This window comes from Lepidothrix coronata, unplaced genomic scaffold (genome assembly GCF_001604755.1).
Source record: "Lepidothrix coronata isolate B3197 unplaced genomic scaffold, Lepidothrix_coronata-1.0 Scaffold256, whole genome shotgun sequence".
In the NCBI taxonomy this organism is placed as follows: Eukaryota; Metazoa; Chordata; class Aves; order Passeriformes; family Pipridae; genus Lepidothrix; species Lepidothrix coronata.
Genome location: NW_016690436.1, coordinates 72,519 through 84,188, shown reverse-complemented (window position 1 = coordinate 84,188; position 11,670 = coordinate 72,519). Strand labels below are relative to the sequence as shown.

At 44.0% G+C, this 11,670-nt stretch overlaps 1 protein-coding gene across 1 annotated transcript in view; it reads right to left on the bottom strand.

Annotated features, from left to right (window-relative positions):
• Nucleotides 1-241: 241 nt before the first annotated feature.
• DHX36 (DEAH-box helicase 36) overlaps nucleotides 242-11,670 on the bottom strand; it is a 14,871-nt gene continuing 3,442 nt past the window's right edge. The window contains exons 2-21 of the mRNA XM_017835403.1: nucleotides 11,627-11,668; nucleotides 10,969-11,048; nucleotides 9,954-10,028; nucleotides 9,678-9,844; nucleotides 9,018-9,099; nucleotides 8,328-8,468; nucleotides 7,725-7,827; nucleotides 6,908-6,995; nucleotides 6,003-6,058; nucleotides 5,831-5,895; nucleotides 5,175-5,318; nucleotides 4,533-4,650; nucleotides 3,824-3,922; nucleotides 3,062-3,235; nucleotides 2,715-2,801; nucleotides 1,991-2,074; nucleotides 1,801-1,900; nucleotides 1,625-1,715; nucleotides 1,102-1,222; nucleotides 242-529 (exon numbers count right to left, since the gene is read on the bottom strand). Coding sequence (XP_017690892.1) covers nucleotides 257-529; nucleotides 1,102-1,222; nucleotides 1,625-1,715; nucleotides 1,801-1,900; nucleotides 1,991-2,074; nucleotides 2,715-2,801; nucleotides 3,062-3,235; nucleotides 3,824-3,922; nucleotides 4,533-4,650; nucleotides 5,175-5,318; nucleotides 5,831-5,895; nucleotides 6,003-6,058; nucleotides 6,908-6,995; nucleotides 7,725-7,827; nucleotides 8,328-8,468; nucleotides 9,018-9,099; nucleotides 9,678-9,844; nucleotides 9,954-10,028; nucleotides 10,969-11,048; nucleotides 11,627-11,668 — 2,190 coding nt within the window. The 3' untranslated portion in view covers nucleotides 242-256. The remainder of the gene's footprint in view (nucleotides 530-1,101; nucleotides 1,223-1,624; nucleotides 1,716-1,800; nucleotides 1,901-1,990; nucleotides 2,075-2,714; nucleotides 2,802-3,061; nucleotides 3,236-3,823; nucleotides 3,923-4,532; nucleotides 4,651-5,174; nucleotides 5,319-5,830; nucleotides 5,896-6,002; nucleotides 6,059-6,907; nucleotides 6,996-7,724; nucleotides 7,828-8,327; nucleotides 8,469-9,017; nucleotides 9,100-9,677; nucleotides 9,845-9,953; nucleotides 10,029-10,968; nucleotides 11,049-11,626; nucleotides 11,669-11,670) is intronic.

Below are 11,670 nucleotides of genomic sequence, written 5' to 3'. Positions count from 1 at the left end.
ACATCCATTAGCTGACTATTTCAGGATTAAAAATACTGGTTTAAAAAAAAGTAAAAAAAAAAAAAAAAAACATATATAAAAAATGTCAGGTATGATTTCTGGGATCTAATATTAAATAGCTCTATTAGAACTTATTCCTGCTAGCTGAGGAGCCCCATCCTCATGTTTTCATGGAATGACCAAGTCATCCTCCAGCTTCTGCTGTGGAAGAGTTGATCTCTTTTGTTTTCTTTGTGTAGTTCACTGGGAATGCATTTCAACCACTATCTCCCTGAGTGATGAATCCGTAGGGACACAGTAACAGCAAATCCAGAAATTCCCACGGATCAGTGTTACTGAGCCTTCCATGTACATTATTATTACTAAACATAGTCACCTTCACCAAGTGTGCTATTCTTGCTGGAGACTGGAAAACAATCCACTCATCCACAGCGATGGTGTCCTGGTCCTTATCCTTCTGGATGGATATATCCCCTCCAAAGAACAGAAGGCAGTATGGAGACACCTCTGTACAGTCATACAGGTAAATCTGCACGACAGCAAAGTTGGCTGATCACCCTCAAAACATCCTAAGGGCCACCAGTAACTCTTAATGAGACTCCTACAGAATTCCAGAAGATCATGATTCAATCACAAATCTGCAAGATGTATGAAGCAACTCAGTTCAAAAAAATTTACATAAAATCAGACTGAACAGGAGCAAAAATGGTCCCAAATACAGTCCTTCACACAGTGGTGAAATCAAACCAGCTGCTCCATAACAATGAAGGGGGAATATTTCAGCATATTGATTAAGTGTTAGACTGGACTGAAATGAAAAAAATAAATTCAAATAAAATTTACACCTGTTATTGCCAGAACTGTAAAAAAAAAAAATCCAAGTCCTCCAAAAAAACCCCCAACCACTAAACCACAAAAGTTAGTTATTTGTGGCACAATACTCCCATATCACAAAGAACATAACTGATGGTGTGTAAAAGAAATGGCCTGAGACAGGAAGGCTCCAGAACAAAGGCTGTTCACGCCCCCTCTGAACCCTGATCCAACCTCATTTACAAAGGGATACCAAATTAACCTACCCAAACATAACCCCTCACTTACACTGCTGGTCCTCATCTTCAGATGGTACACGAGCCAGTTATAATGGAACTCGGTCTCCTCCACATTAACTGATTTGGGATGAATATTAACTGATCCATCTGTCTTGGTGCAAACTTTCACCCTTCAAAGAAAAAAAAAGTCTGATACTATAAGAAGTGATAAGTCAACAGACCAGGATTTCTGTGCTCTATCTTGCCAAATAACCAGAAATGTCAGTGTCTGAACTGCTGCTGCAGAACACAGATGAGGGCAGGAGCCCTTTGGAGCAGTGCTACTGATATACTGGAACATTACCCATGGCACAATAAGGTCACACAAATTATTCCAATACCAGCAGGTATCTAAATGTTAAGAGATCAACAACCCACACTCTCATCTGCCCTTCTCAAAGGAGTAATCCAGAGGTATGACTTGAGCTATAAAGTGAGATTCATTCCTGCACTCGAGCCACTGCTTCACCTTTCCAAACCACCCCAAGCACAAATCACCCTCAACACAAACCAACATTAAACCAAGCCCTCACATTTTTCTCTTTTTGCTGAAGCTGGGCCGGATCTTTGCCACTTTGGGATAGAGGCCAGCACAGATGACGGCTTTGAGCAGCTTCTCGTTATCTGTAGGAGACAGGGCAGGCAATCAGGCAGTTCTGCAAGCTGAGGCTCCAGCCCTCAGAAAGGCTCCATGCCCCTGCACAGTTACCCGAGTTGGTGTTAGATTTGGGATCCTTGGGGTCTCTGCTGCTCACAAACCCAGCTGCGAGGAGGTGCTCAGCAAACTGCCCCTTCATGTTGTGCAGCATCTAGGAGAGAACAGCCACGGCCCAGAGCGGTGCTGAGCAAAGCCCTGCTCGGCCCCCCAGCCCACGGTGCAACCTGCCAGGGGCTGTTACCTGCAGGGTGTTGGAGGACAGGAAATACTCCCAGCAATAGTCCTTCTCAGTCCTGAAGCCACGACGCCGAGTCTCTTCCCAGCCCTAGACATAAAAACCATAGTTCCAGGGGGTTTGTAAGGGAAACACACCACAAAATTAAGGCCAGCAAAAACTGGAGGTGAACAAACAAAGCAGTTTCTCCAAGAGAGAAAGTAAATCCTTGGATCTCTTTGTTTATGTGTACACAGCACTGAGCAGAAAAACACAACTTCATGTTTAGAATTGAAAACTTGTGGTTTTCATGGGGAGCAGTGAAATCTGGCTACATTTGCCACAACATCATTTGTTATTAACAGTCCTGGGCAGAAACTGCATTTTTCAGGCCATTTATTTCCTTCTCTTCTCAACCCAACAAAACACAGCTCAATCTCTAACACTTCTAAAGTCAGCTCTGGCCTCTCATAGAGGCCAGAAGGACAAGAATGAACAACTTAGCAAGGTAAACTATAAGATTAAGTTTTCTAAGTCTCTTTCACAGACTTATCCACCAGAAATCAGGTATTTGAGCCTGAAGACAAGATTCCTCAACACTAGAAGAGTGACAATCAGTTTGGTTTTATGTTTCTTTAGAAGCCAAGTAAGAAATCCTACAGAGCACAAACTGATCAACTTTTTCCTTAGGATCAACTATATTACCCAAATTAAAGTTCTAGAAGAAAAAACCCCATTAAAATGTGCTTACAGTGAAAGCATTCACCACAGTCAGGTGGTCGCTTTTCGTGTTCTTTGACAGCTCCTTTCTTCTTGCATCTGCAACTTTCTCTTTGCCCTAAAAATTAGAACCCATAAAATATCCAGCCTGACACAACAGTTCTCTTTTCCTAATTAAGGTACATCGATAGAGCAATACTTCATATGCAACTGGTATGAAAATTATAGCTACTTCCAATAATCTGAAGGCAAAGGTAATAATTTGTAGTATGTGATGGTAATCTTACCAATAAAAATGTAATTAACAGGAAAATCAGATTAAAGTGCTTTTAAACTACAGCATTTCAGTAAGCCCCACTCATTGTAATTCCCCTTTACCAGAGGGATGACAAAGGGGTCCTTGAAGCTGAGGCTGGCTGCAATGGTGAGCACAGGGTCCAGGCAGCAGAACAAGGCCCCAAAGAGGATCATCTTCCCAATGTGGGGCTCCACTGGCAGCCGTGCAAGGTGGACACCCAGGGGAGTCAGCTCCTCCTGCCTGTCCAGAGCATTCTGCCAGGAGAGGGGAAAAAGTAAAGAACAAACACATCGTGTGAAATGGGGAGGATTTCCTTGGAAGAGCCACTAGCACACTCCTATCACCCACTAGTACCTAAATCAGAGGGTTCAATTTAAGGCTACAACTCATTTGTGCAAATAACACCAGGGCAAGGAGTCAGCAGAACAAATGTGTCGTTAATGTCTCCTCCTCCAGCATCCAGAGGGCCAATGACACACAATGCCTTACTCTCATATCCCTGATCTGCCCCCAGAAGAATGCCCTCAGGCACAGGAGGGCTGGGGCTGCAGGGCTGAGCAGGGCAGTGCAGAGCAGAGAGGGAAAGCAATGTCTGCAGGGAACTGAAGAGCAGGGTCCATGTGTCTGGTTTGAGTCATTCAGAAAGTGCCCCAGCATAGCTGTGCAGCCCATAACCATCCTGGGTGATGGGAATTTGCTCCCTCTGTGCAGTGAGGACACATCAGGGCTCCACAAAAAGGAAGGGGTGCAATGTCCAGGCCTGTGCAGCCAGACCTGTCTGGTAACACACATGTAACATGGTTCTACCCAGGTCATTCCTTGCATATGAAACAACACTTTACCAGCTCCATGAGGTGATTTATGGCCAACATGACAGCATCACGAGATGGTGGGTCCATTAGTTTGCTCAGAAAATAGGCAATTCCACCAAGCTTCAGGATCTGCAAGAAAAAACAACAAAAGCCTACAGCAACCAGAGAAAGATGGCTGCCTAAAATCAGCCAGCAGTAACTTCATAACTGAAATAGTGTGACTGCCTCACAGCTTGAGTTAGAATTTCTTTAATTAAGAACTAAGGGAAAAAATGTATTAATGATGAAATTTGAAACAGAAGGATCTATTCTTCATTCAGTTCACATACACGTGGCACTCCTTCTGCTTGCATGAGGAATTCAATACAAACTGCCAAAAAGGGAAGCTCGTGTCAGTTCTAAAACCACTTTGTAGTAAAATTCTTTTAAGACATCACACCCCTGACTCACTGGCATTCTCACTGAATCTCCTCTGACTGAGTCACATTTGGGGGAAGCACAGTCTAGACTTCACCTTTTACTGACACCAGACAACCCTGTTTTCCTGGGTTTGATGCACCCAGGTACAAGTGTGCTTTTCCAAAAGGTGCTGCAACTATTGGCTGCATATACTCTGCATTTCTGTGTAACAGAAATTTCATCTGACAATCTTAGGCTCACAGTTGCATTAAATTATTCTCACAACCTCTTATTCCAATGGAAAAGTAGATTATAAATATGTTTGAAGAGTCCTGTTTACCTTGATTTGCAAGCAGAGTTCCTCCAAGGGTGTCCTCAGGATCTCTGGTAACTGATAATCATCCAGCAGGCTGGCACGCAGCCCATTGTACAGATGGTAACAGTGGCCTGGCTGAACTCTGCAGTGATTTCAACAAACAACTGCTTTGGCTTAGGTTGTTTTTTTGCTTTTTTCTATGAAACTGTGACATTATAATTGTGTTTGTTTACAAACAGCTTTTCAAAACACCTAAAGGAGTTAGAACTGAAGTGTATCCAATTGTAAAAGCCATTTCAGCCTTCTGAAACACAGACCCATCAGCAGCAAAAAGGCATGGAGAGTACAGAAATTAATTTTTAAGCCATTTTCACTTTAATGGATCAGCCTCATAAATCAGATGTGAAGGCAAACAGTTCCAACAAAAATTAAAATAAAATACGGGACTTATTCTTCTGTAGGGGGGAAACTCAGGACTCAAATGCAGCACAGGTCACTTCAGCTTCCCAGAAGGACAAGGGAACCACTGCTTCCCCAGGAAGGAGGCAGCTGTGCCAGCCCTGCTGCTGGGCATGGCAGGAACAAAGCAGAAGTCCCAGCATGTGCTCCAGGACTGATGGAAACCTCCCCATCCCAACCCTCCCTCCCCATCCCAACTGCTCTTACCTTCCTGCCCGACCCTTCCTCTGCTTGGCATTGGCTTTGCTCACCCACTCTGCTGCCATGGTGCTGATGTTGTTCTGGGTGTCAAAGTGAGTCTCCTTTATTTTGCCCCCATCTATCACAAACACGACGTCATCAATTGTGATGCTGGTGGAAGAAAACAGAAAAAATTCAACTCTTCATCTCTGCAAGCTTGACCTAGGACTGGAAAGGGGTTTGGCTTCTCTTTATCCCTTCCCAAATTATGAGTAAGCAATTAAAAACTCTGTGTTTGGAATGTCATTAAGAATTGCATCACTGGAGTTCAAGACAGGGCTGATTTATTCTGCTGGGTCTGGCAGAAGCCCCCACGTGGGTTCTGAAGGTGCACAGAGGATGAGAAGCTCAGATTATCTCGTACGAAGGCAAGTCAATATAGGAATTGTTTAGTATTCCTATAGTTTATTTGTTCAAAACAATTGAATTGGTCCGTTTAAAACAATTCTAGGAAAACTCTGTTTAGTCTATAAACATTTCTAAAGATAGTGTTATAAATGAATGGCACAAACACAGGAACATATATTTTTGGAAACATCAAACAGGTTTATACTTTAAATTACCACTTTCATTTGTTTTGATAAATATACAGCTTTTCTGGGTGTGTACAGCCAGGTATTTACCTGGTCTCTGCAATGTTGGTTGCAATCACGATTTTCCTTACTCCTGGTGGGGTCTTCTTAAACACCTGTAATCAGCCAGGGCCCATTTATATGTTTGCCAAAACCAAACATGTGCTTCATTCTTTTTTTTTTTTTTGCAGTTGTGAAATATTACAATAGAAGAGCAGCATACCTGAGTCTGGTTAACAGTAGGCATCAGTGAATGCAAAGGTATGATAATAAACCTATCTGGAAGTTAAAAATCAGTAAAAGATATGGTGTAAGCACAGAAACTTTAACTTTACAGGAAAATCAATCATGCAGAATAGAGAAAATAGGCTGCAAGTTAGGCTATTGTTTCTTGCTCTGATTTCACAGATACTTGTATCATAACGGCAAATTCTAAAGTAAAAAGGTATAAAGGACTTTTTTATGATGCTATGATGACATGACAAGTTTAATAAAATATATAAAGTTAAGTACAGTAATTTATATTTATTTTTAGACTCTCAAATTATTTAATAATTGCTCAAGTTTAACACATAAACTGACACAATCTTTCAATAAACTGAAATTCTGTATCTATGGACTGTACACACCACATACTGCAAGGCAACATCTGAATAGTGAAGAGCCCAGCTAAGGGAGGTTAGATGGAAAGATGAGATGGGCCAAAGGACAAGTTAAAGTGTATCAGACAGGCACAGACACTTCAGTGCCCATAACAAAGCTGAGATAAACAGGCTGGAGGGAGCTCTCAGCAAAGCAGGGGGCGGGAGCTGCTGGAGAACCCTGTGCAGAGGAAACACAGAGAATGGAGTTTAGTTTGGGAGGGGGTTCTCACAGCCACAGGAAAGGACAGCAGGAAGGAGATGCAGGTCAGGTTGTTTTTCACATTGTCACTCCCACACTGAGGAAAACGAGTTGTTGTCATTAGCAGATGAAGGATACTACAGAAACACAAAAACTGCTGAACACTGCAATTATTTTGAGGAGAGATGAGCTAAAAATGAATCCAGTGCAATAGCAACAATTCCATGCAAAAATAGTCTGCCACTAATGCTACTGCTACAATTCCCATGAAAATTTTGGTTTTACCTGACTTAAACATGACTTGTGACATCAAGAGATCGTGCAAAGTGCTGATGTTGTCCCAGCCTGGCAGAAACACCAGAATTGCACCATCCTACAGGGAAAAGAGGGAGAGAAGGAAGAGAGGTCAGAACACCCCACTCACTGTGCAGAGAGCCATCTACTTGCACACTGATACACCTGCTGGACCTGTGAGACCTGAAACCTCACTGACTCCCATTTGGAACAGTTTGATCATTTTTTTCTATAAAAGAGCCAGCTACATGTATTTATCTGAATGTAAGAAGTAAAAACTGGATTTTAAATGTTGTCCCCTGCAGTGTTTTAAACACAGCCATGTCAACACTAGAATCTAAGGTGCAAGTAAAAGAGAGGAACTATTGTGTAATTTTCAAGACAGAAAGAACAAAAAACAAAGCCATCCTCATTATCCACAGTTTTAATGATCCATCAGCTGAAACATTAAATTACTTGATATTTCTAATAATATAGGTATGAGGCAGTGAACACACCTATGAGTATGGCTCTTGCCCTTTCCCTCCCAGTGCAGAGGAACAAGGAATGGAGATTTAGTCGTACACTAAAATGGCCTTCAGAGTTTTCTACAGCTGTTTCACTAAATGTAACTGTTACTACAAACTGCAAAGACTACTTCCTTTGACAAGCACATACTCAGTCACAGAAAGAACTAAAAGTAAATTTGATTTGCAGTTTCCTTTCTCTGTGTGTGATAAGCCAAAGTAAGCCCTGGCTCTGACACTGTGACAGCCCCTGGCCCCAGCCCAGTGCCACCACCAGAGTGGTGACAGTGACAGGACTGTACCTCCTCTTCCAGCACGATGTGTCTGATCAGAGCTGCTATGAGGTCAAGGTCCACCTTGTCATCATCCATCATTTCCAGGGCATCAATAGTGCTTGCTGAATACCTGCAGCAGGGAAAGCACAGACACTGGTAACCTGGAACACACAGAGCCACGTGCTCCTGTTCCTGCTGTCAGGTCTCAGTCACACAGTCACTAACCCACCTCTGAGCAGTTTGGTTCTGTGATCAATTCTTGCCCCTCCACCTTTAGTTCAGTGTGATTGTCAGTTCAGAGCAGTAAGTTTAAGAATTGCCATGTCATGACTGAACTGCCTTTGAAGCACTTTGATCATACATCTCCTCCTCCTGGATTGGCCAGGGACTAAATCTGCATTTAGGTAACAAATTTAAATTTAACCTGAACAACTGACTCTCACAGTCTGCACAGGCAAAGGGAGCTAATTCTGACAGCTCAAAGGCACTTCCCTGGTTGCCAGGAATTCCATCATCGTTTTCCATGGCAGCAGCTGCCCCACCATTACTAAAGCCCAGCAACACAATAAACACCAATTTATGGTTAGGAACTGCCTGAAAACTTAAAGTAAAGGAGTAACCTGGGCCCACCTGCCCCTGAGCTGCCTGAGGTACTCGGGCCATCGCTCCCGGTAGATCTCCTCCTTCTCCTCCTTGTCGGGCCGGCTCACGTGGCCCTGCAGGAATCCCCTCTTCCAGCGCGGCCGCCGCTCCGTGTTCTCGGGGCTGTACCTGCCAGTGGGGACAGACACAGCCACACTGGCACCTGCAGGAACTGCACTGCACTGCCTGGCACTGGGGACAGACACAGCCACACTGGCACCTGCAGGGACTGCACTGCACTGCCTGGCACTGGGGACAGACACAGCCACACTGGCACCTGCAGGGACTGCACTGCACTGCACTTGTGCTTCAGCCACACCACAGAGGGGAGGCTCTTCAGGTTCTTCTGAGGCAGAAATCCTCCTTACAGGAACAGGCACCAACCCCAGCAAACATGGGAATGGGCAGAGCAAGAGCCTCAACAGCCACAAAGATGGGCTTGATTTAGAGGCCTGAAACCCACCACACCAAAAGACAGACAAAGTTGTTCCCCCCCTCAAGCCAACATTTCCATGTGCCATCTGTAATTACTGTACAAGCTATGAGACTTCCCTTGGAAGGTTTTCTGTTCAAAAATACAAGCAATTCTTTTTTATTCCAAGTAGTCTTTGAATATATATGCTAAGCCAACCCCCCCCCAAAATACTCTCTGAAATGATGTTCAGAAAACCCACTTACCTCAACTTCTCAATTACATCTTCCAGCAGATATTCCACCACCGGGAAAGTGAACCCAGGGATGTGAATCATTGGACAGTGGTCTGTGGGGGAAGGCATAACTCAGCTTTAAAACCACCAATGAAACACTGCACTGAAGTAATAGAGGCAATAGATTCTTCCCTATTTCTGCAATATAGCTGTCATGTCTGTGTGGGTTTGGTGATTATTTATTTTCAAATTCCCATGGAATACACCAAATTCACCCCCAAGTGAAGCTGTTGAGTTAAAAAGCACAGGCAGCAAGCAGTGTATTGCACACCAGCATGTTCCCCTGGCTCCAGCCACAGGATAAAGCTGGGAGACTGAACAACTAACAGTTCAATCTGGTTGCCCACTCACACCAAGAATTCTAAAATGTGGTAAATATGACTAAATATTTAATAGGAAAATACTCTGTGGATTCTACTTCCACAGCATGTCTGAAGAGCAAAACCAGAAGCAATACTTGCTCATGATGAGATAAAACAGAGAATCAGCATCTCCACCAGCTGCCAACTCTCTGGAAAACTGAAGTAATTTCCTCTTTTGATAAAAATCAATTCTATAATTTAAGAACTGCATTTTACTCTAGAAGCCTAAATTACTTAAGAGGAACATTTCTAGGAAGCATTTAACCTACCAAAGTACTCGGAAAACTTCTCTGCATTTAGAGTAGCACTCATTAGTATGACTTTCAGATCCAGTCGAATATTTAGCAGATCTTTAATAATGCTCATTAAAACATCTGACTGAAGATTTCTTTCATGGATTTCATCAAGGACTACGTGACTGATGCTGGACAAGTGCCTAAAACAGAAGAGGAGGAATTTAAACAGTTGTTTTTAGCAAAATGAAAGAACAGAGTCAGGACTCCTCTCATCACTGCATTCAGTTTCTCATCAAACAGGACACTCACTTGTCCGACTGGAGCCACTGGAGGACAATTCCCGTGGTACAGTACAAAATTGAACCTTGTTTCCTCGGCAACCGACTGAAAGAGACACAATAAGAATTCCTCAGTTCTCTTCTGTATTTTAAAAAACACTTCAAAAGCTTAAGATCCAGGTGCAGATACCAGTACAGTCATGCTGAAGGTGCCTCACTGACTTGCTCACAGCTCAAGGGGAGGAACAGGAACCAGGCCACAGCTGCATCCCTTTGGGGAAGGACCCAGGGGTCTGACAGAGGCCCTGACTGCCCAGACATCCTTTATCACCACCTGCACACTGCAGTGCTGACCCCACTGCTGCAGCTGCCCAGGCTCAGCACGCAGGGCACTCGGGCACAGCAGTGGGACAGCCCTCACTGAGCACTGAGGAGAAAGAGCAGGGAGACTCTCTAAGCTCCAACTGAAATGCTGGCAGGGCTGAGCTGTCCTCTCTCACCAGCAGTTTTGTTTCAACAATAAAGGTTCCATTATTTGCTGGTAACATTTCAGGTACCTTTTAAAACTACAGCTGACTCCAAATGTAAGAGCTTTTGCTCTGTGAACTCCTGTCAATGCATCTATTACGTGATCCCAGGGGATTAGTCCATAGGTAAGGGTACCAATTACATAGTTTCCCACAGAAATATGGCTCAGACCATTCTCTCCTTTAGGATTTCCATTTTGCCTTGCAATTCCTGGATTAGGGACATCACTTGTAGTTCAACCAACAGCAGAACCTTTTAGAAGATCTGAAAAAAGGGCGTACTAGACAAAGCACAACTTGGTGCTGGTCACTGTCACACATTGCATAAAACACAGTAACTGCACTCAAACTCTTTGCTAAAACTGAAAAACCTCATTCCCTACACCAGCTACTCACAAGAATTCCTTTTGGAGAAAATATCAGCAGGAGAGCAGCTATTTAAGGACTGCTTTTCAAACTGTCTCCTTCGTGTAACAATAGCTGGTACTTCCCACAAGAGCAGCACCAGGAGCCACTCACCTCTGCAGGCGGATCTGGTACCCCGTGCTCTTGCCACTGCCACAGGCCTCTGCCCTCTCAGCAGCCACCCTCTCAGCCACCTGGGGAAAACAAAGAAAACTCTCAAAAATCCCACAGGCTGATCTGTGATTGGGCTACTAATCAGCAAGAAATACCTGGAACCGAGAAGTTCTGTAAATAACAAACGCCCTGAAAACCACTTTTTCTCCTTCCTTGAGAACAGTGTTTCCTGTCAGCAACCCATGGGCAGGTTTGTGTCCTAGGACAGACTTGAGAGGAACAGAACCATGCTCCCCTTCAGCAGGGTGAGCTTTCCCTCAGGGTAAAGCAAGGGTCTCTCATCACTTGACACTGAACTAGCAAGAAGAGTAATTACTGAGCACTTGAGAGCCAAACTCTTTCCTGTCATTAATCGTAATTCACATTTGCACTGCAAAATCCATTAAAATCCCAGATATAACCCATGGCTAAACTCGGAGAACGAGCCTGCAGTGCCAGTACTCAAACCCCAACCAACACTTGTGAAATATCAAATCAGCGCACAGGAACAAAATCGTGGCTTGTAACAGAACCTCAGACAACTGAGAAGGAGCACACAAAAAGCTCAGATTCACAGAGATAACCCCCCCCAGGAAGCGAGTTTGCCGAGGGCACTCACGGAGATGGCACTGATCCTCCTGGGCTGGGTGCAGACGATCCGGC